Here is a 27,459-nt window from a genome sequence, read left to right as displayed (position 1 = left end):
AAGTGAGAGGCGACAAGGAGCAACGAAGGGTTTAATTGGTAGTTGGCCCCGACGGCGCCAAGAAGAGGTGTAACCAGGAAGGAAACGAAAACAAAGTTCTTGGCGACGTAGGCTAAATACATTCGGAATAAATTGGAGCTCCACCCGAAGATGCGGGGTGGGGATGGGCGGGTCTTGATTTGCCTTCTCTCGGTCAAACTTGGAAGAGACGATTTAATGATGTCAAAAAATATTTAACTTCTCAGGAAGCAATACAAAAGTGCGTCAACTCTAGGGTGTTACGTCGGTAACAATGAATTTATTTGAAATATTAAATACTTCGAATTCCAACAGAATATGAATATTCAAATGACTTTGAAGAACATTATCACTAAGATTTTATGAAAACACTCCGCTATTTGACACTGTTTGAGAACCCTTTTCGGGTGAAGATAAGTTGTTTGAACTTATAAAAAACTTTGAACATAATAACGATTTCAGTCCAACCATTTGTTTTTCAAATTCAAGGTGTTTCGTGGTAATTCAAATCCCCACGAGTCTAGAACTGTGTCTTTGGAAGTCTCGATAATTGGACGCTATTTCAGAATTTTTCCCAAAAGTTATCATCGTCACATGTGCATGCGAATGGAGCTATACGGATGCCAAGGTGGGTAGAATACCGTCATCATTTGCACTGAGACGAAAAACTGCCCGACATGATTATAATATAAGAGTAACCTTGGCTTGGTAGCATGATTTTCGTAAAGGATATTGAGTATTTGATGCTTTTAGGAATGCTGATAACGTTAAGGTTACAATACTGTAACTTTTAAACTCCTTTTTTTTCAAATTGAAATAACAAGAACATAAAATGCACGTTGGCGCATTGACTTCTGTATGGAGCAATTTAACCTTTGCTGCGTATGTAGGATGTTTTTCAGGCCTGATGGCTGTATTAAATATTAATATTTCATATAACTAATCCTTAGTCAGGTAGCATCGTTTAAATATTGAACAGCCACGCTCTCTTTCAATGCACACGCTGATAAAGTCTGCAAAAAACTGGCTTCGCGTATTGCCATTTTGCGAAAAATTCGCATGTATTTACCGCTTCCTCAACGCATTCAGTATTACAACTCTATTATTAGTCCGGTTATGAGTTATGTCAGCGCCATCTGGTCTAATTGTGATAAAGAATTGTTATATAGAGTTTTTAAGCTGCAGAAACGCGCTGCTAGAGTCATCCTTTACGCAGAGCGGATGGCTCCATCCGTAGAACTCTTTAATAGACTGAAATGGATTCCTTTTTACGAGAAGTGTAAGATTGACAAAGCGTCGACAATGTTTAAACGAATCCACGGTGCACTACCTAGCTATTTAAACGAGCATATTCCGATCAACAACTCAAGACATTCAAGAACTACGCGCTATTCAAACTTTAATGTATTGTGCCCCAGATATAACAGGGAAACTGAAGGTGGGCGCACTTTTCTCGTCACCGGAACCAAAATTTGGAACGAGATACCACTACGCATACGGATGGCGGACAGCATAAGGTGCTTTAAGCACAATATGTGGACTAATATTTTTTCGCAGCAACAATTTTTAAGTCATTTTTGTGTATAGTTTCCTTTTTAGTTTCTTTACTTATCTTGTAATTATATTATATTATATTAGTTTCTATTTTTATATTGTATTATACTAGTTTTTATATTGTAATTATTTCTGAGTGAGGGCCCCAAGTTTATTAGCTATGCTATTATGTGTTACCCTCGTAAAATAAAGTCTTTATTTATTATTATTTATTTATTTGATAGAAAAAAATGGCTAATATTCTGATTTGCATTTTTCTTTTAGCTTGTGAAAATCCCCTTGGAATGGAAAACTATGACATTCCAGACCATGCACTGGTCACAAGTGGTACATATTATGACGCAATCGACGCTCGATTAAACAAACTAGACAAATTCCTTTTACCTACTGAAGTGGACGAGTACATTCAGGTTGACCTTGGGCCCGGAGGCAAATCAGTTACTGCTATAACAGTACGAGGAAATTTTGCTTCCTCCCATATTGACTGGATTAGCAAATTTGTTCTAAATTACAGTAGGAACGGGTGTGAATTTTTCTCTTACATGGAGGACGGCACCGTGAAGGTAACGTGAAGAGTTTATGTGTCGGTCGATTAGATCACTTAACAGTTGCAATTTGGCTGTTCACCAGCTTTCACTCGAGTGCCATCGCACAAACTTGTCCCTTTTAACTGCGGGTGAATGAAAGATCAAATTAAATAATATTTTGCGACCAACTTGTGTCATTGCTTACTGTAGATGGACTACCTTTAATTCTCAATGACAATGGACGCCACTTCAAAAGACGGAAGCAAAGCTCCCTGCTAAAAAAACCGCAGAATTTCACTTTTACGGGCATGAAAATATGAAATTTAACAAACGAAGATCTAGAACAAAAAAAGGAAGAAAGCAAAGTCAAAGAAAAAATACACAATACAAAGTATTGCCTTTTATTTGACGCCAAGTGGACAGTTTTCGTATCAGATGTTGTTTGCTGTACGTAATTCACTCTAGTCGAACTTTGGACCTTGGAATAGGACGTCACACTGAGGGTTTAACTTTGAAATACACAGCCTTAGAGTTCGGCAGCCATCTGTTTACTCTCTGTTTAGTACATCCGGGTGTCTTTCTCAGCGCTTAACCTGACTTGAAGTCTGCCCGGATTGTTATTCAAAATCTCGATGAGTGTCAGTAAGATACCGCTTGCCTTCTCCGTCGACGAAGGTCACGTTACAGGCCCGCTTAGGCACTCAGTGTCAATAAGCAATCATATTTTTCCTTCTCCAACTCTCTTAAGCCTAGGTAGCTTTCTGAGTTTTCAAGAAGATTAGTTAGATGTCAAAGCGTTTCTAGTTGAGGCTTCCATTAGAATAAAGATCAGGCATTGTTTTGTAATTTGTTTGCAATTTTGGTACAAAGCTGACCGCAGGAGAAATAGTGAATTACTATTTCCTCTTAAAATTATTGCAGATTTTCCAAACTCCTCCAGATAATAGATTCTTTGCTACAAGGCACAGATTACAGCACAACATCACAGCCAGGTACTTTCGGGTTGTTTTAAAAGACTGGATTAATCGTCCATTTATTCAGTTGGAGCTCTACGGCTGTAAAGGTATGCTAACGGTTAGATAATTTGGTTCGATCAACTGAGTTGATAATATAAATAGGTTACTGTAAAAAGTTTCCTAAAGGTGACTTTCCGAGCGTTAGCCCTTCGTCAGGGCGCATAGAGGAATGATGGGTCGTGAGTGTGTTGGAGCTTCGCTATTGGTGGGAACATGGTAACGACAAAAATAAGAGTAAACAAGTTGAATCGAAAAGAGTCTGTTTAAGAGTGCCGGTTTGAAAGATAAAATTTTGGTCTAGAGTTTTGTACCTTTCTTAAAAAGAGATCGAAGTGTCTGGTCTTAGTCATTCCTTTCTACGTCACAAAGGAGTTCTCGAAATCGGTTGCCCAGTCGTGATCCTCTTTCGCCAATATATACCTTTTTGCAATAAGTGCAAGGTATGCAATAAGTGACATTGGCGGAAGTGCCTTGGCAGTTTCCTTACTTGCTTCATCATTTAAACGCCAAAATAACAACCTCTATCTTTTTGCACGAAAACAAAAAACAAGAAGTTGTTGCACACCTCGAGCTTTACTTTTTTAGTCCCTTCTAATAAATAGCTTCTTCACTTTCCAGCATGTTTAGAGTCGTATGGTATCGGAAATGACCCCTTACTAGTTTCATCTTCGTCAGCTTCTAGTAGTAGGCTTGGACACGAACCGGAAAATGCACAGAATTTCACCGACACAGGTTCCTGGTGTGCTGAACAGGAAAACGAAAATGAAAACCTCCAACTTGACTTTGGAAAGACGGTCGTATTAACTGGTATTGCAACGCGAGGTCACCATAGCAACGACGAATATGTGTCACAATACGAGCTTGAATACAGTGTTGATGGAGCTCACTGGTTTACTTACACTAGTGCGTTTAGACATGAAGACATAAGAACCCAACTTGCCGCTAATGTAGACAACGCAGGTGTTAGGAGGATTGCCTTCTTGTACGAAATCAAAGCTCGTTATTTTAGAGTTGTTGCTAAAGTCTGGCATAATGGAATCTGCCTCAGGCTGCAAGTATTTGGTTACAAAGGTGACTGTAGTCTTAACTTTTGTTTTTAAGGACACTATTTTCGAGAAATCCCAAAATTTTCAGTCCTCTTCATCAGCCTATCAAAAAGTGTCAGCTAATCTTTTGTCTTCGCATTCAGTTGATCTTTTTGAACGTTGAAACTCCAATACAAAAACACACTGTCTCTAAGGCACCAAACAGACATCAAGGAGTTTTTTAAAAGTAGAGCTCTTTTCCTCAGAGGTTGGAAAACTTAGATAATTGAAACCTGGAAGAGAACAACTAAATTGAGATTTAGTCTAAAATAAAGCAATTCAGCATATTACGCCCATCTATTTATCCTGAATTCGCATCTCGGAAGACAATAAACAATCAGTCAACATTAAAAAGAATAGAATAAGATGGGACGAGTTAACTAGTAATTTTAATTGTTTGTTAATCAATAATTTGAATTGTTACCATACCAGATAAGTTGCTTGTGTGGTCTGAGCTCCAGAGTGACAAATCCTTTGAAAGTATTTTTGTTCGACAACCTGAGCGGAAGCGGTCATCGGACTCTTTCTACTTTAAAGATGACTTCCGCACAAGTTGTCGGTAAGAATCATATTTCAGGACTACTGCTACTCAGACAGTTAGACCACACGATCAAGTGTTCCCGGTCTTGAGTTCAGACCATAAACTTAATTTACCAATTAAGTGAGCACAGAAGAATTTTAAAGCCACAAAATACGATACTATATACAAGAAAAACGGATAAAACTAAGAGATTAACAAATATATGAATAATACCTATAATTATCGTTGGACTTACTCAGGTTGTGACGAAGACTTAGGCATGGAATCTTCAATAGTTAGCAATTCTTCTATAAACGCCTCCAGTCACCTTGGTGAAGGTTATGAACCATGGAATGCACGTCATAACCGCCATCATGGAAAGGGTGCGTGGTGTGCTGGTCAAAAGGCTAAGGATGAGTTCATACAAGTACAATTCACCCGGATTCACGTCATTGCACGAGTTTCTTTACAGAGAAAGGAGAAAACATCTCCTGGAGATACAGTTGGTAAGGCCTGGGTGACCAAATTCGTACTTGCGTACAGCGAGGATGGTGTCAGTTGGTCAGAGTACTCTGATGGTAATGGCGTCACGGTTAGTATTGTTTACGTTGATAGTTATAAATTTTGACGCGGGAGGTTTTTTCCGATGCCAAAATGGTAGAAATTGTCAATCGAACAACTTAAGACACTGATATCAAAAATTAGAATGATCCAGCCTGTCGTAAACTATACTTCCGCAAGTCTTCCTTTATTTGTGAACATTAATCTCAATTATGTGTAATACAATTATTCTATTGGTAATCTGGTCATGAGTTGGGAGATTATAGAACTGTACCATTTTGTAAAGGAGGTTCTCTCTTTTAACTACAAGTGATGGAAAACTGTCATAACTCATTTATTATATTATGACAGTTGTAAGTCCTATTACATCATAACATTATAACATAATTTTGCAATCCGTGAACCCAGTTAATTTGATTCTGTGTGTAGCAAGAGATTTTTAAGCCTTTTGGAGAGAACAGGGAAAGGACTTTTCATCTTTGTGGCAATTTAAACAGTTTGTTTTCAAGTAAACTTTCTACTTATCCAGGCTTTTTTTGTTCTTTCAATTCAGGAGCTCACTGGTAACAAAGTACACGTCCTTGCCAACACGGTGCGTGCTCAGTTTGTGCGGATTGTTGTTAAGGAATGGTACCACCACATCTGCCTAAGGGTGGAATTTTATGGTTGCCAAGGTAAAAACGTCAAGATAAGCTACGCCGTGATTCATATCATTTTTTTCGGGGGGGGGAGGGTGGGGAGAGGCCAGCATTCTTGCTTTCTCTTACGTAAATTGCACAGTTACACCCCTAATTGTATATTTTAATGGCTTATGGGCATTATAGGATTCACAACCTGGAAATGTAATCGAAATAAGTCGATAAGCGATATGATGGACAGATGACCTGAAAATGTTCTTTCTCACAACCTGAAAAGTGATGTAATTTCTCATGATGTACAGTTTATGAAAGAGCTCAATTATGAAAGAGCTCAATCATGAAATGCATCAACAACACATTTAAAAGGCTTTAATTTCACTGATTCATTCATATGTAAACTATTTATTTTCGTTGCAGCTTGTTTGGAGCCTCTTGGACTAGAAAATTTCCAAATTCCGGATTCGTCCTTTTCCAGCTCTTCCTATTATCAGCGACCGACACGGGGTCGCCTAGGATATTACAAAATGGAAATGTGGGTTGCGAGACATAAAAATCTCGACCAGTTCTTACAGGTAACAATCTTCAGCGACATCTACGTAGTTTTATTATAAAGTACGGATATAACGCGCACTGTCATTGGTTGAAACAGCGTGCTCTATCAGAGTATAGAACATAGTGCAAGAGAGCTAAAGCTGTCACGCTATATGCCAAATTGTAACTATATCCGAACATTTCCCAGACTTCGCTCTAGCTTTTTTCGTTGATTGAATGAAATTTCGGAACAAGTGAGTCGGGTTTTAAACATGTCAAGCGACGTAATTTCTGTCATTATAACGTGAGCAGAGACGAAAATCCTCAAAGAGAAAACGAAATAAAAGCTCTGAGTTTTGAAGGTTTCACACTTAGTTAGATTGCAAGCTTAAGGGGAAAAAATCAAACACAGCTAACACTCGCGTGGGATATATAGTTTCGTGTTAAAAAAAAAAAAAACAGAACGAAACAGGAACGATGAAAAGTAAAGCCAAACTGGGATGACTGTTGAAATTCATGCTAATCATGACGGTGTCAGAGCGACTGCGATCATGCTGAGTGCCATCGCGGCCAGCTCATCATGGCGATCTCCGGTCATCGCAGTGAAGCAAACCTCAGAATTTACATCGGCCGCCCTTCGAGTGTACAACTCAAAGCTTGCTCTAACATCCTTTCCGATGCGTTAAGTGGAAGGCCACATCAGTCACAGCAGCCGAGTTTTACGGCGCTGTCATCCCGAGAAATCTCATATCCTTGTGAACAGAGCTCAGTCAAGGCTTCTCTATTTGTTAAATGAAAAAATACCGTGTGTTTTGATGAGCTGGAATTCGGCCGGATTTCACTGAACATTTCACTTTCATATTCTGCATTGGTGACTAAAAACTTCAGGCAAAAGTGTTAAATTCGACCTTCCGAACTATTTCAGCTTGTAAACTATATTGCAGATTGTGATAGTTTGATAGTTTGACATTCTGACAGCTTTAGTCCTTTTCAACAAATCGCATTATTTGAAAAATTCTTAAAAGGATTCTGATTGGCTTATTGAAGCGTGCTTTATGAGATTATAGAGCATGCTGACGACACTGTTGTTTGCTTTGAAAAAAAAGTTTGTTTTGAAAATTGAAAACAATACGCAGGGAATTTTACGGGTTCTTTATTATAAAACAAGCAAAGAATCTTTGACTGTGCTCTATTCTGATGTAAAGCACTTAGAAAGCGGCTAGAGCACTCAAGAAATAGGGAGAAACGCTCGACTGCATCTCGTGTTTGTCCCTAGACTTCTTTCGTGCTCTATAGCCGCTTCCTGCGTGCTTTACAACAGAACAGAGCACAGTCAAGGCTTCTCTATTTGTTCAGCAGGTGGTAATCAGAAATATGAAAAGAAACTCAATTGCCTAGTATTTCAGTGCTTTAATAAAGATGTAAAATAAGGTCGGTGACGGATACAGACCGCAAATCATGACTCAATGGTGCCTGTTCAGGCGATTCTTTGAACATCAAAGTTTCGTAAATCAACAATTGCCAGTTTTCTCGTTATTAACGCTTGGAATTTGGGTTATACAATACGAAAATAACCGCAAAATGTACGAACAAAGCGAATGTTCTCCTAAAACTAACCGAGTTCTGAACAAGTGTATTGTTTTGACGTCGTGATGTTATCAAACTTGACTGCTTAAAGGAAACTACACCTGCAAACTTTGCACTACGATCAGTTGAACTCTTTTATCGGATGTCAATCGATTTCTTCGTAGCAGCTGTTTTCAAGGGAAAAATGAACGAAGTAATAGTTAAAGATTTTTGGTAAAAACATCATGGTTTGCCAGTTTCCCACTCAATTAACACCAATTCTACCATACTCTGTTTACCTAAGAAGGCCCGCGATCTCTCGGCGAGGGTCGACAGGAGGTATGTAAAAGCTCTCTTTCTTCTCTAGGTTGATTTAGGCAAAAGAAAAACTATTGCAGCTATTTCAACTCAAGGAAATCCTAACATGGAGAAGGACTCTCGTTTAAGAGAGTATTATCTACAGTACAGTGACGATAGCTCCAACTGGATGGACTACACATTTGAAGGCCAACGGAAAGTGAGTTACTGTATTGCTAGAACAAAAAGGGGAAATAACAATCAATTAAAGTACAGACCGAGCAAAGTAGTAATATATATTTTAACTGAGCCCGTATCGAGGATTTATAGGTCATATCAATCGGTAATATGCGCCGTTTACATAGTAGTATCCCTCAAAGAGTATGCCAGTGTCAATAAATGACACCGGCATACCTAAAGAACAAACAACTTGAAGTGCTCCTTCCAGGATTCGAACCTACGACCTTCACGGGGATTAGCATTCCGGATGTTCTATCACGGAGCTATAGGAAACTACTGGCCATCTAGGCCGCAAAACATGGTCCATCGTGACAAACTTCCAGGATACGGCGAGGATAGGACTTTCAATAAGTAATACTTTTGTGAATGGAGATGGTATATCTTTAAACCTGGTGATTTTAACTAAAGAAGATGTTATTCAGTGAATTATACAATCGGAATTAAAACAAAAAAAGGAAAAAAAAGGAAAAACCTCCGAGAGCCTCCATTAGGATTCGAACCTACAACCGTCCAATCAGTACTTCAAACGTTCTATCACCATCCCATCAGTACTTCAGACGCTTTATCACCGTCCAATCAGAAGTTCAGACGCTCTATCACCGTCCAATTGGTAATTCAAACAATCTTTCACCTTTCAATTAGTACTTCAGACGCTCTATCACTGTCCAATCAGTACTTCAGACGCAGTATCATGGTTCAACCAGTACCTCAGACACTCTATCACCGTTCAATCAGTACTTTAGACGATCTATCACCGTTCAATCAGTACTTCAGACGCTGAATCACCGTTCAACCAGTACCTCAGACGCTCTAGCTATCACCGTTCAATCAGTACTTCAGACGCTGAGTATCATCGTTCAATCAGTACTTCGGACGCTCTATCACCGTCTAATCAGTACTTCAGACGATCTGTCACCGTTCAATCAGTACTTCAGACCCTTTATCACCGTGGTGCTTATATGCAATGATGATGCGAATGAAATTGGTAAAATAAGTCTGGTGATTTAAGAGAAGGAAGATATTATTTAGTGAACGACACAGTCATACTCGGAGATAAAAATAAAATAAAATAAAAAATCCAAAATTCCTTTAGGGATTCGGACCTTCGACCTTTCGACCTTTCGATTAGTGCTTCTAACGCTCTATCACTAAGCTGTAAGAGGCTGTGGTAACCTTTACCGTTTTTAAATGGTACGGCTTACCACAGCCTCCCATAGGTTATTAAAATAACGTACATAGTGAAAAACTCCCTGCATACTGCGAGGTGAGATGTGTTATGCTTATGCACAATGATGATAACAGAGATGGTAAATTTTTAAGCCAGGTGAACTATAAGAGATTAGCGTAAGAGCTACTCGTTTGACTAAGTTCGTGGTGGCAAAGTTCCGGCGTACTGCGAAGATGAGAATGTCGAAATTTGATGCGCTTTTGCCTGATGATGATGGAAATGAAGATAGTCACAGCAGTTAATATCAAGCCTGGTTATTGAAGTGGAAGAAGATGTTATTCAGTGAATGACACAGGCACATTCGGAGGAAAAAAAAATCCGATTGCCCTTATTGGGAATCGAACCGATAACCTTTCTAAAAACACTTTGGAAGCTCTACCACTGAGCTACAGGAGACTTGAGGCAAGCTACACCGTCTGGCTAAGTCTATTGTGACAAACTTCCTGCTCACTAAGAAGCTAGGAGAGTTGATACGTGATACTTATGCATTTTACCTGTTACTCTTTTGGCCGGCTTTTAGGTAAATTTCAAACTCTTAGTACAAGTAATGCACACATATTCTGCAGTTTGTCATTTTTTGAGAACATCTAAAAGATGCCGTTGCAGAGTCACCTCTGAGAAGCTGTTATTGTTGTTGCTCTATCATGGGTTTCAGTTTGTTTCAGTTTGTTTCAGTCTATTCCCCAGCTACTCTTTCTTCAGATTAGCTCCGTAGGTTGAGGTCGTGTCCCTGTACATTTCCTTTATTAAGCGGTAATAACGGGGAATGTGGAGGTGACCGCTGCTACAGGTTCCATAGAATGGGGGTATTATGAAGAAACGATAAGAAACGTCATTTTATGCCGTTGTTGACCACTTAACGTGCAAAACCTCCCTCAAAAATACTACCAACGTTGATTTCGGGAGTTAAACATAAATTAAACTTGAAAGACTGTTCTTAGTTTTTTGTTTTGTTTGTTTGTTTTTTTAATTGGTCCCGCTTTAAGTGACCGTTCAGTACAGGTGGAGGACAATAACAAATAAGCCGTCGGGAACCCAGTCAAGGGTAACCTCGACCGCTTAATAGAGGAGACCGCTTGAAAAAGGTGGAGTAGTGTTTAGAGGGTAAAAATTTTGGGAGTTTGAAAACCGACCGCTTAATACGGTGCCGTTTGAGTAGGTTCTTCTGCAGTTTTCCACCAGTACAGGTGAGCGCTTGAAAAGGGTGAACAGTGATTATGGGTAGACATTTCGGGGGTCAAGAAAACTGACTGCTTGATACGGTGCCGTTTATGTAGGTTCGTCTGCAGTTTTCCACCCGATCGCCCTCTCAAAGAGGTGACTGAAGTGATATTAAATGTAAAAAGATGGTATCCTGCAACCAGAGAACGCAAGTATTACATGATATGCAAAGTGCAGTTTTTGAATTCCATTTCATCTTTCAGGTGTTTGATGGTTACAAAACCCAGGGGGCAGAAATAAGCAGGAAGTTTTTGCCTCAGGCCATCGAGGCTAGGTACATCAGACTACGAGCCATTCAATGGTACCATTCTATTGGCGCAAAATTAGAAATTTACGGCTGTGAAGGTAGGAACAATAAGCTTTAAAATAATGCAGCAAAACAACATGGCCATTTTAACTGAGCAGTGCTAACCTAACTCAGTTTAAAGGACATCAGCGCTTTGTTTTTTTTTGGTAAAGCTGTACTTTACGCCTTATCCCCACTCGACGTTTTGATTAATATACTTAGATAAAGGGCAGAATTACTTAATGCTGATTGGCTGAGGCAGAAGCATTTTTCATAATTTTGTAATTGCCCATGGTCAATTACCATAATTTAGAAGACATTAAAAACAACTTAACTTTGCCTAAAAAATATACACTTTCATTTGCTTTGATGTTGTTGCACAAAAATAGAATTTTTTCAGCTGATCCGGGCGTTTTACAGTTCATTGATGCTTACTGAACGCTGGAATGACTTCCTACGAACGTGTGCAACAGCGTGCATAGTTGATCTTCTTTATAAATTAAATAACATTTTGCTCTTTTTATCATGAAAAAGTAATCGCATGTTTCCCTGTAAAATTAGAGATGGCATCACTTGTGTTTTCAGAAGTTGCATAAATTGCCCTTGTTCCTGCGTGACTCGTGCAATTTCTTCAACTTCTGAAAACACCGGTGAATTAAATTCTTAATTTTACTCGGTCCCATGCGATTACCTCCTCTAAGGTCGTTTAGCAGTGATCAATGCACTAGGGTAAAACGTTGTTTTCAAGTCAGTAAAAGCCGACCAAAAATACCTCATTATGTTGGTTTGTACTTGTTAATTCGCTTACGAGAAAAAAGAGCTCAGGAACTCTAATTTTTCTTGTTTTGAGTTTGTAGTGGAAAATATCTGAGTAAAAGTCGGTGCAACTAAACATTGGCGCCGCAGAGATAAATCGCTTGTTAGAGTACTGAAAAATGACGGCCAACAAAGTGAATTCAAAGTCAAGTCAGTTCTCAAACTGAAAACTTAGTTAATCCGTACCTCCATGAAAAGATGGGTTGCAGTCTACTTTTATGATGTTGGAACTGTTTTGTTTTTGTCTCCTAGTTTAACCATGTGAAGTTAGAGGCAGAAAAGAAAATCGTCATGGATCGTAATGAGACTAAAACATTGTTATATTTGTCACTATGCAACAACTGTGCATCCCTGTTTTCATTGACACAGAGTACTCGATGAAGTTAATGCCTTTTGTTAGTGCACATAAATTACACTAATCACGTGAATCATTTCTTTCTAAGTAGAGATTCCACTGCATGCGTGTCTCAGTGACATTTTTTATGTATAACCAGTGTGATTAGGTTCAATAGGTGTATTTGCAGATCCTGAACATATTTTTCTCGTGTTCAAGATCAACTTTAAGAATAAAATTTGGTAAAATAACGACACAATTCAACTAAGAAGGAAGTACACTCAGAATGTGGTTGATTGATGTAGATGAGGTTTTAATTACTACACCCAAGCAAGTTTCTTTCCACTGCCAATCAATATGAGAAGACCTGGTACCCAGTGCTATGCGAGATGAAAAGATAAACTCATCCATCATGACATTAAAAATAAATTCCCAATAATATCCACCCTTTCTCCATTCAGTTTTCTTTATTTTATAATTTGGATACTAACTTAGTCTAGAAAAATTTATAGTTTCTTTAAACAAAAGAGTAGACTTTCTGTCGGTTTACCGGCGTAACAACCGACACGGGATTCTCCGGCAGGTAATTTACAAACTTTCCTTGTCGTCGCCTAAAATCTCAAGTGGGTTATTATGCCGGTAAACCTACAGAAAGCACAGTCTACTGTATTTCTTTTATAGAATGAACTTTAGATGTCTGCATTTTCTTCGGGTGTTTCGGTGCAATCAACGATAGGCTCTCGACCAATCAGGGCACTTTTAGTATCTTACTTATTTTATTTAGAAGAAAACTCTTTACGGTGGCCAATTAACGTTATCAACTCAGTTGATAATACTAAATTACACTGTGTCCGATCTAGCTCATGTCCACATATTCTCCTATGGCATCCAAAGGCTGAGGCGAGTCAACCCGCGGGAACTCGGTTCGCCGGCGGGATTCAAAGCTCTCGCATCAAATCGAGACCAATCAGCTAGTCCAATATGGCGCCAAAACCCTGAAATCGCACAGCATCCAGATAGAAGCGATACAAATAGTATGCATTCTCCTGATGTCGAGTAAATTTAGATTCGCTTGAGCAGAGACATACTAATATCAAATACAATCTCAGTACCGAAAAAAGCAATTTTAGTTGTCATCATACCGCTATTATCACGAGAATGATGAATTGTCTAAGATCAAAGAAAGAAGACCCAAAAAAGTTAAGCAATTTAATTAACATACTTCATCAAATAAAGACTTTGCGGTACAGATAGTGTTGGTTCGTGTGAATAACTTCGGACAATCTTTGTTATCCTGTTTAATGCAAGTATCAGCTGTCATTGATTGCAAAAAATAAAGAGCTTTCATTTCAATCGCACCTTTACCAGGCTCCTGGTTGGTGGACTCGAGTGAAATAGCGGGTGCAAAAAAAATCAGGCGGGTGCATCAAACGATGGGAGTCAGACGGCCTTTTCCCCCGAAACTGGTATTGCCGTCAGTCACTTGTGTGTTCTGAGCTGTCGGCTGAGTAAAGCAGTTTGTCAATATCTAAACGCCAACTAGCGTAGAAGATACTCGGCCTTCCAGCCGGTTGTGGTATAAGCGGCAGTCGTTGCCACCGCAATTCTGTGGCATACTCAGAACTTTCAGTTTAATACCACAGATTGATACTGCCTGTTGAGAACAGCTCGAATTCATTTCCCGAGTATTGATATGCAGGTGTTGCAACTCACACTCGCGGCAAGTGAAAAACATTGCTTTCCAAATGTCACTGAGTTTTCCAAATTGTTGTAGCCCTAGGCGGACTGCAAATCCGTCAGACAGCCTCTACGATTTGCGGCCAATCGACAATCTTGAATATCATCCATTCAACTACTTAGTGATAGACAAGTCTGTAGGGCGATAAGAAAAATTCATTTTTTTCCGTGCGGTTCCTCCCGGTGTGAGTTGTTTGCTTCTTAATTTCTTAGACGAAAAAAACAAATCTTACTTTCGTACCCGCTGCCAGCATGTGGTATTTTCAGCCTTATTATCCCCGTCATTATGACCTCATTGACACCTTTCTTGTCACCACGCTCTCACTACTTGAAAGTTCGTACGTGACCATCGCGCACGTGGCATTCTCGTCTCGCGTGGTTTCACTGGAAGATAACAATGAGTTCTTTATTAGTTTCCAGCGCTTCGAGATAAATTCGAGTCGACCTGTTATTCAACCGAAAAAAACCGATTTCCGCCACAAAAATTTCGGAAACTTTCCACCGAAAAGCTGCCACAGCTGTCACGCCTATCGACAACTAAATAACGTCATCCAACACGCCCAAAGTGTTAATCACGCACACTGGTCACTCCATCCATTTTCAACTAATTGTCACGGAGCAACCACAAGAAAAAGCGATTGATAGTAACCGCATCAAAACACCTGGATGAATAAAAACTTTCACATATCTTGCGCATTCGGTTTAAGTTAAACACAAGTCAGAAGTGTGCGGGCCTGCTCCCTCAAACTAAACCGTCAGTGTTCTTATATTATTGACATTTATGTTAATTGTTGAATGACAACTCATCCCTTGGGAAATATCATTAATTTACAATATAACCTGCTGCACTCGTGATTTATGTTGTTTGCATATTTCAAGTAGGATAACAGAATGGCGAACATAAGCTGGTAAGAAGTCCACTGAAGGCCGGTTAACGTGACATTTTGATCAGTTGAGCTGTAGTGACAAGACAGGAAGTCTATTTACGTACATTATGAAATTTAGGAACTTGATATCTATGTGTGAAATATCGAAAGACTTCGGACTGAAGGAAGGAACAGCAAATGCAGCCGGTCAGTGATTACAGAAGTTTTAAGTAAATGGAAACTGACAGATCCTCAGGATCATTTGCAGCTACATTTGAATAATGCGTTTCTGGTTTTTACATTTATTACAATTTGATGATTGTCAACTATGAATGCTATATCGAGGGAAAGAAAACTAATATTGGAATGCCGCTCCTCAAAGGCAGAACCAGAACAATAAAAGTGGAACCTACGATTCATCACAAGTCAGGGAATACTCCGCCAGAGGGAGACGTGAACTCTAAAGACTTAGATAGCGACGACAGGACAACAATGCCACCGTATTTATCAACTCTGAAATTTCAGCTGAAGCAGTTCGACGCCGACTTGGTTCGTCAATCGGACTATCTTGAGGAAGGAATTGAATACACATCTCTTCCAGCGCATAAAACTAAAGGAACACAAACCATCACTCTACCATTGAACATGCCTGTTGTGGTGAGCGAGAAACTATGCTTTCGTCGAAAAGGCAACGGTTCACCTAATTTTAAGCACCGGTTGAATAATTCAGTTAAAGACGATTGTTCTAAGGTTTCACTTGCTAGGTCACACACGAATGGACAAGAAAACGACGTGAGAAAAATCCTAGATGGCTCAGACGATACGAGTGCAACTGCAGGAAAATGGTTCAATGACATCGATAAACTAACGAGCTTCAAAGCCAAACACAAAATTGAATTCTTCTCCAGAGAAAAGAAGGAAATAGAAAGAGAATGGACGTCAACTCCTAAGAAATTTTATAAGTGTATTTTGAATTGTAGACAAAAGCAATTATCTCTGTGTAATGGTTTCCGAACCAGTAAACGCGATGTTGATCGGGGATCGAAAAAAGTTTCCTTTCCCGCTGATGTTCTTTTGTTTTCTGCTATCGAGGAAAATGCGTCGAAGGAATTAATTGAAATAATAAGGATCTACAAGACTGATGTCAATTTAAGTAGAAATGCACGCGGACTTCCCCCGCTTCATCGAGCAGTACAGCGCGGAGCTGTTGAATGTGTTCGAGTCCTACTGAGTCATTCGGCTGATGTGAATTTGAGAGACTCCTCAAATCGCCCAGCTATAAATCTGGCGATTTCAATGCGCCAGTTTGAGTGTATTGTGCTTTTAATCGAGTCAGGAGCTAGCGTAGCAGAGTACACAAACCAACGAGTACAGGATTATGAAAACGTTCAGACTTTGTCGAAGAGCTGTTATCGATCTTTCGAGGCCAATGTTTAACAAGAACGATATTCGCACTCCTGGGGTAGCTCAAAATTGCCGCTCGGTTTTTTGATTTACAATAGCGTCAAAGCCGTTTTATTGGTTGATAAAAAAAGAAACTACTAATGCATGTTTTCGGGTTTTCGACTGTATTTTATTGTTATTTTCTTCCTGAAAATAAAGATGTATTATACGAAAACAATATATTATAATGACAAATTTTGGCAAAGTAAACGATTGTTCCTTTAACGTGCCTATTGTTTACACTCCTGAGCATGAATATATTCTGCATTCTAATTTTCTTTCGAAAGAAACAATTGATCTTAAAATCAACACGTGTGCCTTTTTTTAGATATTAACATATATATTTTTTATTATTGTTTTTGACATTATCATTTTTTCTCAATATTTGATCAGTTGCCGGTGAATTAATTTTATAAAAGAAATTTTCAACAATTACCTTTAACTTTCAATTTTGATGAACGTGTACCACGACTGAATGGCAAGGGTACAGTTTCTCAATCCATACCTAACCATTTTAATAACTGTGTCAGCTCCGACGAGCCAGTGTCAATAAGACTAGGCTTGCAAAATTGATTTTAATTAATAACGGGAAACAAACTTTCTCTGCATGAAAGCGGTTTCAAAGATAGAAAATTTAAATGTGTTTTGGTATTAAAATGAATATTGGAACACTTAATATAGGTACAAGAAATACTGATTTAATTTCCAGTTGAAATGAATCTATAATCATATAGCAATTGGCAACTAAGTAGCAAGCGTTTGTCGTCTCTTAATTTGAGACTGAAAATATAACAGACGAAAGACCATGCAGCAAAGTCGAGTAATTTCATTTTTTTTTTTGGCGGATAAGCTCTTGGTTTATCGTCAAAAATAGGATATTTATTCATACAAGACGAAAACAAAGGAGTATATTGGATTATTCGAATGATATTCGCGATATTTTGAGAATTTTTAGCAATGTGCTAATGATTGTCTCAGTGGACGGTTTAAGATTAAAGTATGTACATTGCTTTTGATTATCCGGTGTCATCTTGCATATTTTGAATTTCCATTCCCTATTGGATTAGATACACGGCTAAGTTACCTACAATGGCCTTCGACCTAATCATGGTCTTTCGTTTGGCTGATAATTAGGTGATGTCTGTAAGGAAATAGTACAAACTCCTTAATTAACGCACAACTAGCCGTGCATAACCTTGCATGAAGTGTAATTAATTCATTATTGACCGTCAGTCCAGCTCTTATTTATAAGTATCTAAGCGGCGAAAACAAAGTGACTGAATTCGCAAGCTATCAAAAGTCGAAGTGAAATTTGATAAACCAGTTCTGAATATTTGAATATTTGGCGCATACATTTGAATCATCTGATATGACAACAACGATATGAGTTAATGAATAAGTTGTCATAATGGTAAACATTCTCCTCTGGTAGGTCGAGAAACTGGCGGTGAAATGTCGTCACCCTAGTTTTTCTTTCCTTCCAAATAGAACAAATGTTGAGGATTGTAGTCAAGGTGCTAACTGTGAAATACACGAGATTATATTGAGATGGTTTCCGGGCAGTCCTTGTTCTGAAGTGCCGTACATTTTACCTACTGAGATAAGCTCCAACGAACCGTAAAGTAGAGAGCTTTCGATTCTTTGACGAGTTTGATTACCAGAACTTGAGATTTGAGCTCATTTTGTTGGTGGAATGCGCACTGAGAAACTTGTTTCCTTGTGAGGCTTCATAGTGCTCATTCTCTTTGCGGTTATGCATCATTAGACAGTAGACTCCAACTTGAAAGAAAGAATAACATATACCATAATTATATAATTATGGTATAATTAAGATGAAAGGTAAAAATTTAAAATAGACATTAGGTAGCAGGACCTTGTTTCTGCCGCTGCTCCATTTTTGCAAACTCATTCTTTCTGTTAGGCTGAGAGCAAATTGCCACGATTGTCGCCTGGACAGAGCAGGCTCGCGCAGGCTAATTCTTCGGTGAGCTTGTTGGCTAGTCTGTTACACTCTTGATCGGGCTCGTTTTAGATCTTAAGGGTCTCAAGCTATAAGCAAGTGGATGGATAGATTAAAAAAAAACGACTTTGACCCAATTAAAAGCTCGTTATAAATGCAAACTGCAAATGAAAGGCCTAAATTTCAGTACGGGGAGTATCATTTAGAAAGTGTGTCATTAGCAAAGAGTCACCATAGGAGACAGTGGCCTTTGCATTAAACGTGAACGGTCAAGCAAACGAGGGGTTGTACCAGGCTAAAAAGATATCTTAGGACTTAAAATGTTCTTACGGCTTCTAAATGAGATATTTGCATCACACACGTTTTTTCGTGACCTCATTATCATTCCCTAATGTTAATCTTACCAGATGCTCTTTTCGTGTTTTTAGCAGTTAATCTGCGGTTTACAGTGTGGTGTAAGATAACGACATTCCGGAACTGTCTTCAATGAATTTTGTCTTCCTTTTCCTTAAGTCAGCTAACTAAAAATAATGCGTGGCAAAAAGTAGATTTGATCACAGATGTTATAGTTATTACGAGATTCGTGGTTTTAAACACTTGGTATTATTCGGCTCAAAGGACTGTTCGTACGTTGTTTCGATGAGTGATAACTAGCAGAGCTACATTAATGCAGACGTCACCGAATACAGTCAAAGATTCCACAAGCAGTGCCGTTAGTCAACCATTCAGATAACCTTGTGTAACGGTCTACTGAGTCACACCTTACTATTACATACCTCGTAAATCTGAGCTCATAGTATCTTGTGCGATTCGTCGATTCAGGAGTTATCTTTTTGGACTATCCCAGGTTACGATATCGACGCCTGATTACAGTCAAATTTTATCTTTTCAATTTTGGAATATTTTGCTTTAATTCGATTTACGGACATCTAACGTTCGACCACACATGGTGCGCGACCGCGGTATTTAGCAGCTTTTAACCTTTTTAAAAGAAGCGCAATGAGAGGAGTAGGAGATATCTTTGAGCTACTAATAACAATAAATTCTATCTAGACTATCGATTTTTTCCGGGCGGGAGTGAAGGTTGTTTCATGCAAGTTTTAAATCAATTTCCTGTCACTCGGTCTCTCGCTACGGATAAATGGTGAATAACTGAACAACTTCTTGAAACTTCATTTCCCTAATAATCCATTAACTACTGTTTTGTCTATTTTACAGAACAGTGTTTTGAAGCAGTCACGTTGGTTTCGTAGCCGGTTTATACTTCACAAGTAGGTGACGATGGACGAGGATTATTTTAAACCTTTGAATGTCGACAATCGATAGCAACATGAAGCCACTCTAAAGGAAAATACAGCTTTCCGATAATACATCTCATATTAAAACATGCTAGAATTGACAAAAGGAACTCTAGACGAGAGGGAAAGACCAGCTTAACACCACAATCGGGTATGTGTAAATGCCTTTTGTAGTTCAATTTACGCGTTCCTTTCTTTCAGCGCTAATCTATTTCACATCACCGCGCATGACTGTGGTCGTCACAATGAGAGGGCTGTATGTGTCCCATGAGGATCAAAGCCAGCGTCCACTATGGTCTTTCTGACTTCAGCAATCGCAGTCATAGATGTGGACTGGAAATAATGCCACACTACCTTGAGAAATGCGCATCTGGTACAGCGAAAAAGATCGTTTACCTTTAGAGTTTAGGTTATCGAAAGACGATCACTTTATGTGAAGATGAATATCTATAGGCTGGTTTGAGTATTTGTGGATTGCAGAGTTATCTCATTCCCACGCGAAAGATGGCCAGTGACGAAAAGATTCTCGACGAGTTGCACTTCCTTTCCTGGAAAATCGACACGTTAGAGAGGAAGCTTGAATCAAGTATGTCTATACAAAGAGACTTAGCTGCAAGCTTACTACAGGAAGACAGCTCATTCGCCGGTTCAGTGTCAGCGTCTAAGAAATTTGAGCGGAGAAATTTGTCCGGTTCAAGTTGTTCCGAAGCGGTGTCCAGCGACGATGAACATAACAGTTCTCACCTAGATGGTACATACTGTGTGGTTTCAGAAAATGAACCCGAACGCAGCACTTCGTATCTTATTATACCCGTCGGCAGCTACAAAGACAATGACTCTTGTTCAATTTCAACGGAAAAACAAACTTTCAGATGGTCAGAAATGGATGACAATGCTAGTAAATATACCACCTCTGACGATGCGCTGAACGGTGACAAAGACGGCGCCTCAAAGGAAAAGCTAGATGTAAATGCGAAGGATTTGAATGTTTGTGATACCCCAAAATCGTTTGCAAATCAGGTAACAACGCCACCAAGTCAAAGCAGATTTGATAAAAGCGAAAAACAAATGTGTACTCAGTGGAATGTACGTGTTTCAGAGATAATTCCTTCAGGAAATTGTTTACTTAGCTCAAGAGGATCACATTGCATTGCCGACGATCAATTTGAAGACAAAAGTAATGTAGGGGGCGCTTTTGACACTGACCACGATGAGGAGGAAAACTTAACCTTATCAAATGGCAACTTCAGTACACGGAATTCAAGCTGTAAATATGGCCTTACGATTGGCATAGCAACGGCCCAAGGGTTACCTCAAGTTGTTAGCTCTAATCATAGGGACTCAAAACAAAATGTTGACGAACAGAATACTCTACAATTTCACAATTCAGCGAAATTTAAGAGCAATTTTTCAGCTGACGAAATCGAGGAGAAGAGGGCTGAAGTGGAGCTATTGAGGCCTTTGTTCAAAGAATCAACAACTCAATCAAGTTATTCTTTCAATGAGATAACATTTGATCAGATTTACAATCACCCTTCAGAGTCAACTGACTGTTACAAAGCGAATTACAAACAAAGCTCAATTGATTTTACAACTGAAATCGATGCTCGCAACTCGGAAAAGGAAAATAAACCTTCTTATAACGTGATTTACATTGATCCAGAGTCATCTGAGGTTGACCATAAAAATTGCGATTTTGTTGACGTTGTAGGACGAGCTTCTTTGTTTTCTCAAAACAATCTTGACACATCAAATGCAAATTACGTCGAAGGATTTGGACAGTCATCATCGGAGAACGTTGATCCGGACAGGAAGCAAGCAATGGCAGTTTATTCTCTGCCTGCGAAGAACAAAAAGTTCGAAATGGATGTTTATTTACCTCGACAAGTGGAGCCATTTCCGTTCGGAAACCGCCGACTTCAACAGAACGAATTTAATTGCGACGCTACTGCGAGTAATAAGTTGATTGAAATGCAAATAGGTGGCCCTCAAGATGAACAAAGACACGAGCATTCTTATTGTGCTCGAAAACAATTTGACGCTGAGACTCATTCAACAAACAATGGAGCCGATAAACAAAACGAAAGCACAAGAAGTAATACACACATCCAAGACATTCCGAGAAGTGTCAACAACTACGGCGACACTTCAAGGGAGGCGCTGAATCGAGTAAACAGAACAAAGCCCTTACAGCAAGAGGTTGATGGCCATATTTCACAGTTTGATGATCAAGCTTATTGCATTGTCGGATATAGCAATGATTACAATTCAATTAACACTGATAACATTAATAGGACCGCTGAGCACGAAGCAAAGACTAACATGTACCCATTACCCCCTAGTTATGAACAAGTTGTTAAAGAACGTATTCGTAATCTAGCGCCAGGACCACGCGCGCATTTAGGACACATGTTTCCCCAGAACCACTTCGAGACAGACGGAAAGTCATATGTTGATGGAACACAATCAAAAGATCGTTTTGATACAGAAAGCAGATTTTCTGAGCCGCTAATGTCAGTTTTAAGTGACGACGTGTTTTTTGACTCAGCACTAGATCCAATTTCGGTTAACCAAACGTCATCCAAAAACCACACCGCAATCAACGATGTGTCAGAATCAGACAGCTGTTTCTCTTCTATTACAAGTGTCAGTTCCACCAACGAAGGAGTCTACCCCTGGAAAATCCGCAATAACTCGGCCTCTCGTGAACGTGAATATGATAAAATGAAAATAATTGCTCGAAAGCCTCAACATTCCTTGAGCACCATAAAACAGTTATCTTCCACCAGATCATACCAAAGAGATAGTGACTCTTCATCAGACAGTGAGCCCTGTGTGCGCGGTTTCAGGCTCTCTCCGTTACCACGCTCTGTTCGTGCTCCATCTCTCCATGAACAACTCGTACAGGATATTTCTCCATCAAAAGAATTCACACTTGGCCAAGTTAGAGTTTCATCACCAACCTCAAGTTTGGACACAAGCGAGCTCTCTATGAATGACAGTGTCTGTGGATGTTTGTATCGGTGCGAGTGTCAAACAGGAATACCTTCGGCTGAAGACTTCAGGGAGGAATTGAAAGCTATTTCTATTTGTGTCTTGAAGGCGCGCAGAGAGTCTGCAGCTCTGTACAAAAAGCCTCAGGTGAAATACTTTCTAGATGAAGAGCAAGGAGAGATGGACATTTTCCATGGTCGTCTTCAAAAGAAAGAAAACAGAAACGTGCCAATGTTGGTGAGAGTTATCTTAAGGCTTCGAAAACACTTTTTTGGCACATTGGAATCAAAGTCTTCCCACGATAACAAAACTCGAAGCGATGCTAATAACAATCGATTCCACCCAGTAGGAAAAATCGGAGATCAAACCTCTGAAAGTAAGCAGCGAGACCGAAAAATCAGCTTTTCCCCTTTAGCCATGCTCCTTAGCGCGATTGGTGAGAATTCAGCCGCTGAAGTGAAAGAAGTCATCGAAAGGGAGAGAATAGATGTCAATCAGCTGAGTCCAAGTGGTCGCTCGTTATTGCACAAGGCAGCAGTCGCCGGAGATCTTGAAAGCATTCATACACTCATCCAATATGGCGCCATGGTGAATATCTTAGACCAAGATGGCTTTCCACCCATTCATTCGGCACTCAAAAAAGCTCATTTCAAATGTGCCATTCTACTTATTGAATGCGGCACCGACGTAACACGGTACACAACAGAACGCATTCGGGAATTCCTTGAAATTAAAGAAATGTCAAAAGGACACATGCCAGTACTCCTCAAAACAACTTTGTGACTTCTTCAATCAAGGCCATAAATTTACAAATTCAAAATTTAGTGGTCTGATCGTTACATGCAGATTAATTGTACAGGTTAACAAAGTCTGAAGAATTTGTGACTAATTTTCAAGGGTCGACTAATTAACGAAAGTTTTGGTGTAACCATTGTTTGCTAGTTTTCAATCCATATTATGACAGTTGGCTTTGCTTAAGCGATTGAGTGTTTGTGCTTTTTCGAAAGAAGTCGTTTTATTGAATAGATGATAATCTTCGCCAACATCATTATCTGGAAGAACAAAATTAAAAATTATCCTCTGCTCTAAGGTCTGTGTTCTGCAAATCAAAAAATTCAAATCGATAGTCGATTTTTTTTCGTTGTCGTTTAAGTAATGTTGCTGAAGCAACGTAATGCATATACATCTTTCAAAAGGGAAGGGAAGAGCCAAACTTGATTCCCCCATATGATTTCCCCCATATAATTTCACACCTGGCGATAAGTTTTGAATATGATCACCATGTAATGAAAACATCCAGACCTCTTTAATCTTCCACCAAACCAGAAAACTTAATAGGGGTTTTTCAGCTTACTCATAAGTGTGTGCATAGCTATTAGCAATCATAGACTAATTGCGTTCGACTATGGCGCTCTGATGTTCAAGATGTTCAAGAAATTTCAAAAAAATTTTGTATGGACCTCGGACCGTTTCATTTATGCAAATTGAGCACTCACTACTGTACGTGAAAAATACTCAAGTACTTTTTCGTTTCAGTTACCACTCGGCCGACCAGTGACTTGTTTAAAAAAATGTCAATATCTGAAAACAGCGCACGTAAGGATTTTTCCTGTGGTATTTAAATTATCATCATATGTATGAAACCCATATCGTCTTCGGAAATTTGTTCCATCCATGTTGATACCCTTAATGATTGCAGGCCAAATTGGACCCCACTCGTTTCCATAACCATTAAGAACATCGAACCATTCGGCAATTGCTGCACTTGTGGTAATAGTTATTAGAAACTTGATTGACGGAGTTCTTTCTTTTTCAAATTTATATTGCTTTGGTAACTGTTTTATCGAATTTTGTGTATCAGAAACCTTGGGTCAGTATCTGAGGTATTGTTCACCTACCCCTCCCCTAACCAAGCATTAACTCTAAACAAATCTCTTCAAAAGCGCGAGCCATCTAGAATTAATGTTAAAAAAGCAAACGGTATCAGTTCAGTTGGCTTGGCTCTAGCCCCTATTTGAATCGAAAAGCTGCTAAAGCTAGTCGTGGCTTATTAAAAGACATAATTGTGCTCAATCCGGCCCCGAGAAGACGGAGAAGAAGTGGTTTCCACGGCGATTTAGATTTGTAATAAATGTATTAAATCCTTCGTATTCCATGGGATATCTGGGCTTTGTGATAAATTCTCTGAAAATGAATCTATCATTGACAGTCTCACAAAGATCTGCATCAGAAAAGACAACCTGGGTGACAAACCAAGCCAAAATCACTGGAAAACTGACTTCATCAGTTCAGGGAATTCTCCCAACACCCCTGGGCTCCTGACACTAAAAAATGTTAAAGGTGAAAGAAAGACTAGTAAGGATGAGGTTGAAGGATCGTTGATGCCAATTTGAGAAACAAAACTCCATTGCTATGGGGCTAGAGGAGCTTCTGACTTCCCTTGACTTTCACCTTTACATTTACCTTCTTCAATATGTCATGTGTCAACACGCCCCTTAGTGATAATTTTACCCAAACTTATTCAATAAGAACACAGGATAAAATTATACCCATTTTTAAGCCTTAAAAGGGCTTTTAGGAATCAATGAGAGGTTTCACTAACTTGTAGTGCAGGTTTCTTATCTGAGCCGTGTTCGTTTATTCGACATCGCCCAGAATGCTGCGACACATCGGAACCTTTTGCGTCGGCAATAGCACTAAATTTGAATTCTCGTAATTGAAAACACGCGAAACAATAAAGAAAATGGCCGAAAACGGCCCAATGCCTAATATGAACTGATTAGTATTCAGGTTGATTTTTTTCTCCACAAAAGTACTTTGTGACTTAAGTACCCTTTGGTAAGTAAGTTTGATATATCAACTAAGATTTGGCGGAATTTCGCGTTAATACGATGGCCACAAGTGTCATGAAAAGGACCATCTCCGAAAGCTACACCGAAATGTCCTAAAAGCCCTTGAAAGTTGTTCTCTTTAGACTCCCAAGAGAGTTTTTTTCCCGCCTCTGTAGACAATATGACGCACTTTCGCCTAATGAAGCATTATCAAGAAGCTGTGTGACATGAGTGCGCCAAATTTAAATTGAAAAGAGTTATAAACATCTCTGTTGACACACCGTATCATTAGAACACAATTGTGCTTCATACCGTCCAGATATCGAAATGTTTTCCGTGCAAGAAATGCAGCGCGTTCATCGGGAGCTCTCTTTAGAGCTCACAGAATCCCCGATCAACCCTGCCTTCATTCACATGTCTACACCTTTAGTAAATGGCTACGATCCTCTATTCTATCTACATATTAACGGCGAGGCTCTTTGGAAACGGCGGGAATTTAAAATGGACTTGACTCGAATCTTCCATGCCCTTCAAGATGGTTTAGCCTCCATCGGTTATAAACTGAACTCGTTGAGCGAAGTGCGTGTTGGGACTGCGGTGGAAGGAAGAGTTTACCACGTAATGAAGAGAGCCACCTCGGAAACAAATGGCGCTTAGCGCAAAAACTTCCGAAGCCAGTATTGGGCTAAGATTGCTCTTCACCCGGACGAGATTTTCTAAAGTCCCCAGGGCATCATCGAGGAGCTAAAGAAAGGAAAAGAGGAGCTGGCAGAAGAATGTAAGAAGCTGAGAATTGAAGTTGAAGGTGATGAAATTTTAATTATTCCAAAAGGGTTCAACAAAGTTAATATCTCCTTTTTCGATTCTCCATGATGAATGGTTAATCCGTGGTGGCCACTTTACCTAAAATTTATCAACTTCAAATCAGTCCACTTCCCCACCGACGCAGCACCACAGTTTCTTCAGAATTAACCCCTTTTCTCCTTTTTAAGTATTTAATTTTGTGGTTTCGACTTCAAAGAGCTGAATTATACATTTACTTCACTCTTCCCTAGGCTACAAAAAAAACATTACATTGTTTTTAAAACTCGGAAAACTCTGGATCTGAACTGCGTTTACCTGTCGCAGTGTATAAGAGCGAAATTGTGAAGTGCGAGTGAGTGACCCGCGCAACAGGCTTGCTCTTGCAATGTTTTTAAAGTACCTCAGGGGAATAAAAATATTTCGGACTATTCGAAATCCATCGAGTCAACTAAAACATCAGGAAAGTATGTGAAAAACGAGCGATTAACGTCCGCATCGCGCTCGTTATCAGAGCAACACATTTAGAACTCCGTATTCTATATAGAAAACTATTTCAGCTCACGCAGATAACGTTTTGATGACGGTCCATAGTGTAAAATTAAAATATATCGCTGCACACGAATTTCAGTGACCATTTAAGTGATTTGTAAAGAGCGCAGCCCGCCTTTAATTAGATGCTATTGTTAACATTATCGCATCTTGGGATTTCAGTTGACACATCCAACAGTTTGATTGACAGGAGTCAAAATCTCCAAAGAGACTCGAGTATTCCCAAAGTAAAATCTGTTGACCAATCATAGCTGACTAGTTCTGGATATGCAAATTATTATGCCGCGTATTAAAAAATTTGGACACTGTAAGTACATGTGGCGAAAGACAATAGCATTCTGGGCGATGCCGGCTATGTTTGAGTTAAAGTTAGAGTGTACAGTAGGGGGAGGGGGCAAGGAAAGCGGGAAGACTTTTTCTTTTCAATTATCCCACCTCCACCCGTCTCCTTCCTTTTGAATTTCGCTCACCCTCATGGTAAAAATTTCTCCCCAGGCTTCCGCTGCTGTAAAAATAAAAAATGGCAGCTGTTGCATAAC

At 39.3% G+C, this 27,459-nt stretch overlaps 4 protein-coding genes across 4 annotated transcripts in view; all 4 read left to right on the top strand.

The window, feature by feature from the left end:
• The window catches only part of LOC113669916 (uncharacterized), a 30,599-nt gene extending 17,058 nt beyond the window's left edge, over positions 1-13,541 (top strand). Inside the window, exons 24-33 of the mRNA XM_089198080.1 lie at positions 508-646; positions 1,837-2,135; positions 3,021-3,162; positions 3,734-4,186; positions 4,981-5,312; positions 5,835-5,955; positions 6,337-6,491; positions 8,384-8,533; positions 11,206-11,347; positions 12,357-13,541. Coding sequence (XP_089054206.1) covers positions 508-646; positions 1,837-2,135; positions 3,021-3,162; positions 3,734-4,186; positions 4,981-5,312; positions 5,835-5,955; positions 6,337-6,491; positions 8,384-8,533; positions 11,206-11,347; positions 12,357-12,361 — 1,938 coding nt within the window. The 3' untranslated portion in view covers positions 12,362-13,541. The remainder of the gene's footprint in view (positions 1-507; positions 647-1,836; positions 2,136-3,020; positions 3,163-3,733; positions 4,187-4,980; positions 5,313-5,834; positions 5,956-6,336; positions 6,492-8,383; positions 8,534-11,205; positions 11,348-12,356) is intronic.
• On the top strand, positions 732-1,814 carry LOC149050525 (uncharacterized). The gene is made up of 2 exons (XM_089197519.1): positions 732-801; positions 998-1,814. Exons 1-2 carry the CDS (start codon positions 732-734, stop codon positions 1,603-1,605), a joined length of 678 nt encoding a protein of 225 aa, XP_089053645.1. The 3' UTR covers positions 1,606-1,814.
• Positions 13,542-14,573: 1,032 nt separating the features above from the next.
• Positions 14,574-16,659, top strand: LOC113670112 (uncharacterized). The gene has a single exon (XM_027186208.2). The coding sequence runs from the start codon at positions 15,357-15,359 to the stop codon at positions 16,476-16,478; it is 1,122 nt and encodes a 373-aa protein (XP_027042009.2). The 5' UTR covers positions 14,574-15,356; the 3' UTR covers positions 16,479-16,659.
• Positions 16,660-18,882: 2,223 nt separating this feature from the next.
• LOC113670134 (uncharacterized) lies at positions 18,883-23,820 on the top strand. The gene has a single exon (XM_027186226.2). The coding sequence runs from the start codon at positions 20,247-20,249 to the stop codon at positions 23,517-23,519; it is 3,273 nt and encodes a 1,090-aa protein (XP_027042027.2). The 5' UTR covers positions 18,883-20,246; the 3' UTR covers positions 23,520-23,820.
• The last annotated feature ends 3,639 nt before the right edge of the window (positions 23,821-27,459 follow it).

This window comes from Pocillopora damicornis, chromosome 2 (genome assembly GCF_964200805.1).
Source record: "Pocillopora damicornis chromosome 2, jaPocDami1.2, whole genome shotgun sequence".
In the NCBI taxonomy this organism is placed as follows: Eukaryota; Metazoa; Cnidaria; class Anthozoa; order Scleractinia; family Pocilloporidae; genus Pocillopora; species Pocillopora damicornis.
Note: the sequence above shows the minus strand (reverse complement) of the source record. Positions and strands in the feature narration are given on the sequence as shown.

Coding starts and splice junctions, on each gene's coding strand:
- LOC149050525 (XM_089197519.1), top strand. CDS start 732: ATGATTTTCGTAAAGGATATTGAGTATTTGATGCTTTTAGGAATGCTG. Junction 802..997: donor AACGTTAAGGTTACAATACT/GTAACTTTTAAA, acceptor AATATTGAACAG/CCACGCTCTCTTTCAATGCA.
- LOC113670112 (XM_027186208.2), top strand. CDS start 15,357: ATGATTGTCAACTATGAATGCTATATCGAGGGAAAGAAAACTAATATT.
- LOC113670134 (XM_027186226.2), top strand. CDS start 20,247: ATGGCCAGTGACGAAAAGATTCTCGACGAGTTGCACTTCCTTTCCTGG.